At 45.9% G+C, this 3,521-nt stretch overlaps 1 protein-coding gene across 1 annotated transcript; it reads right to left on the bottom strand.

Moving 5' to 3' along the window:
- Positions 1-1,674: 1,674 nt before the first annotated feature.
- Positions 1,675-2,745, bottom strand: LOC105005254. Its single transcript, XM_010863192.1, has 3 exons — positions 2,671-2,745; positions 2,319-2,403; positions 1,675-2,214 (listed from the first exon to the last, which is right to left on the bottom strand). Exons 2-3 carry the CDS (start codon positions 2,396-2,398, stop codon positions 1,692-1,694), a joined length of 603 nt encoding a protein of 200 aa, XP_010861494.1. The 5' UTR covers positions 2,399-2,403; positions 2,671-2,745; the 3' UTR covers positions 1,675-1,691.
- Positions 2,746-3,521: the final 776 nt, after the last annotated feature.

Here is a 3,521-nt window from a genome sequence, read left to right as displayed (position 1 = left end):
CAAGTAATTCCTATATGCCAGCTACTGTTCTTAACACTAGGGATACAGCACTGGACAAGAGAGGCAAAGCAAGACTTCATGGGGAGGGGGGTGGAGTGGGGAGGAGGAGGATAAATAAAACTGTATATAATGCAATGCCATACATTCAATTGAGCACCTACTTGGGTTAGCTATTCTTCATAAATATTTCCAATTTCACAAGAAGCTTTAAGGTAGAAATTCTTTTCCCCATTTAAGATGGAGAAACTGAGTCCCAGAGAAGGTCAGTGGTTTCCTCAGAATAGAGGGACTAATAAGTGGAAGATTCAGGATTGGAAATCAGATGACCAATTTATGATCCGCATTTACAGAGGACATCCTTAATCTGATAAAGACTGTCTGCAAACAAAACCTTAGAGCAATCATCTTATTTAATGATGAAATAGTGAAAGTTTCCTCCTTCAGATCAGTATAAGATACAGATATCCATTCACAACAATGTTCTGTTCAACATCATATTAGACGTATAAGACTTGGAAAGGGGAAAGATTGGAAAGAGGAAGGTCAAAATATTATTATTCATAGATGACATCATACATAAGAAAATCCAGAAGAATCTACAAACTATAAGAATATGTGTACTTCATGAAGTCACTGAATACAAGTGATATACCTAGATAGATCTATACCAGCAGCAAAAAAAAAAAAAAAAAAAGAAAATGATATTATAAAAACAGTACAATAGGCAAGTAATAGCTAAAGAAAATAAGGCTTCTTTTTGAAGTGATAAAATGTTTTAAAATTGATTGTGATGGTTACACATATTTATGAATATACTAAAAGCCATTGTACATTTTTAAATGGGTGAGTGTAGTATGTGAATTGGACTTCCCAAGTAGCGCAGTGGTAAAGAATCCGCTTGTCAGTGCTGGAGATGCAGCGGACATGGGTTTGATCCCTGGGTCAGGAAGATCCCCTGGAGGAGGAAATGGTAACCTATTCCAGTATTCTTGCCTGGTAAATCTCATAGAAAGAGGAGCCTGGTGGACTACAGTCCATGAGGTTGCAAAGAGTCAGACATAACTGAGCACTCATGTTGATCATCAGTATGTGAATTATATCTCAATAAAGCTGTTATTTAAAAAATTAAGGGTATTAAAGAGGCCTCCCATTCCTATAATACCCATCACCAATACTTAGAAAAATCCTGTATGAAAAAATAAAATTTTCAACAGCAACAAAACCATCCAGTGCCTAGGAATAAATCTAATGAAAACTGTATAAGGCCTCTACACTGAAACTATAAAATATTGTTGAGAGAATTTAAAGACCTAAATAAATGAAGTGATATAACCTGTTCATGAAGATTAATGATATCAGTTCTCACCAAACAGATCTGTAGATTCAATACAATTCCAATAAAAATCCCATCATCGTGTTTATGGAAATTGAACCCTGGTGGACCTGACTCCATGGCCCACCAAAACTGGACACAACAGAAAAAAATACAAGGGTCACAGTGTCCCCCATACACAGGGTTACAGGCAGACATAACTGAAAGACCATCAAGACCTTCAGTCATGGACCCACCAATCAGGACCCTAGAAAGCCCAATTTGGAATAGAGTGATAAAATATATTCTCAGTTAAAACAGATCCTTACTCTGCTTTCAGTAGTTATAAGAGAAAGACCATAACTGGCTAAATATATTTTTATTTAAAACAGAATGGTGGAGAGGACTGGGGTTTGTCACCCTCCACAGGTGACATCATTGGGGACAGGGCTTCCAGGCTGAGGCAGTGGCTCCCTTCCAGTGGGATATAGGTGTGCAGGGGCTCCTCTGGCCAGGACTTGGAGAGCGGGTTAAGAAATCTCTGAGGCCACATGCCCATGGGTACCAGCCTGCGTGGTGGTGTGGCACTGCAGGAAGCTCTTGACCTGTCCCCAGAGGCCAGCTGGGACTTGGCGTTCACCTGGGGCTTCAGAGAATTCTGGGAGGACTGAGACTTGAATGCAGTCCCCGGAAAAGACAGCGGCTTCCTTCCGGATGACAAGTTGGGGAGCGCCTGAGAGGCTGGGCGGGAGACGGGAGAGGGCCGAGGGTGCAGCACGGCCTTGGTCCTCAGGCTGCACCCGCAGAGGCAGGGCTCAGAGACGTGGGCCGCAGAGGGGCAGGGCCGACCCCCCAGGCTGCACTCTGCCTCCCATCCGAACTCCCTGGGGTGCTGGCCTTTCCTAAAAGGGGGAAATGTCAGATCAGTTGAGAAGAGACTCAGAGAAAGATTTTTTTTTTTTTTTAATGCAAGGACAGTGCTTCCCTGCCTCAGTACAACACTTACTCAGCCTCTTTCTGGGGCAAGTTCTCTTCCTGCAGGATCGAGGACCTAGAGACAGACTCTACCACAAGGGATCTCTTCATTTTCTCTGAAAAGAGGAGAAATTGAGAGCTGGCGGGGAGCGGGCTGAGGGCTCAGAATAGCCATGAGTCAGAGGAGGTTTCAATGAGGTGTGAGGATGAAGGACCGGGAGAAGCAGCGTGGGGCCTCCAGGCTGGAGGATTAGAATACCCCCAAACCCTCTATCCCCACGCACACCTCTGGGAGGGGGAGCAGTCAGATTCACTATTGTACAGTCTGGAACTGGAAAATAGAAAGGTCTAACTGGGGAGAGAGGGGGATTCTCTTTTCCCACCTTCTGAAGTGTCTTTCCGAGTCCACAGAAGTCTGCTTGGTGTGCATCACTCAGGGCCCCTGTCCCTACTGTGATGTCACAGAAGGGTTCCAGCTGGTAAGGGCTGTGGACCCAGGTTCCCCCGGGAGCCAGGAAGTCCTGCCTCTTCCCCTGGCAGTACAGTAGGAGCATCCTTTCCAGAAACACTTCAGGCTCGTTCTGCACACACATTATCACGTGTCCTGCATGGGCACCTCACAGGAAGGCGTGCGGCTCTCTGGGCCTTGCAGTTTAGTTGCGGAGAAGCACACAGGACACCCTGTGGACCCCACTGGTGTGGACCCTGAAGCAAGAGTAATGGCACCAAGAGCTAATAAGGTCCGTTTCTGCAGGCTGGGGAGTCCTGAAAGCTCCCTGCTGGAGGACAAAGGCTGGAGTCTGCCTTAAGGATGTATGAGATGTGGGTGGAGGAACCCAGAAAAGGTGACGGGGATGAATGCAAAGCAGGGTCAGGAGCCAAGAAACCAGCTGGGCTTGGGCCATGGATTCACATTTTTTTTGTTTGTTTGTTTTTGGCCGTGCCACTCAGCACATAGGGTCTTAGTTCCTCAACCAGGGATCAAACCCACACCCCCTGCAGTGGAAGCGCAGTCTTTTTATTATTATTATTTTATTTATTTATTTTTGGATGTACTGGGTCTTTGTTGCTGCATGGGCTTTTCTCTGGCTGTGGCGAGCAGGGGCTACTCTCTAGTCACGGTGTGAGGGCTTCTCATTGCAGTGGCTTCCCCTGTTGCGGAGCACAGACTCCAGGGTGCTCAGTTTCAGTAATCGCAGCACGTGGGCTTCAGTAGTTGTGGCTCCTGGTCTCT

Source organism: Bison bison, unplaced genomic scaffold (assembly GCF_000754665.1).
Source record: "Bison bison bison isolate TAMUID 2011002044 unplaced genomic scaffold, Bison_UMD1.0 scf7180017864487, whole genome shotgun sequence".
NCBI lineage: Eukaryota > Metazoa > Chordata > Mammalia > Artiodactyla > Bovidae > Bison > Bison bison.
Note: the sequence above shows the minus strand (reverse complement) of the source record. Positions and strands in the feature narration are given on the sequence as shown.

Excerpts from the sequence above, each read along its gene's own strand:
- LOC105005254 (XM_010863192.1), bottom strand. The coding sequence starts at position 2,398 with ATGAAGAGATCCCTTGTGGTAGAGTCTGTCTCTAGGTCCTCGATCCTG. Across the intron at positions 2,215-2,318 it reads TTGCCCCAGAAAGAGGCTGA|GAAAGGCCAGCACCCCAGGG; the intron begins GTAAGTGTTGTA and ends TCCCCCTTTTAG.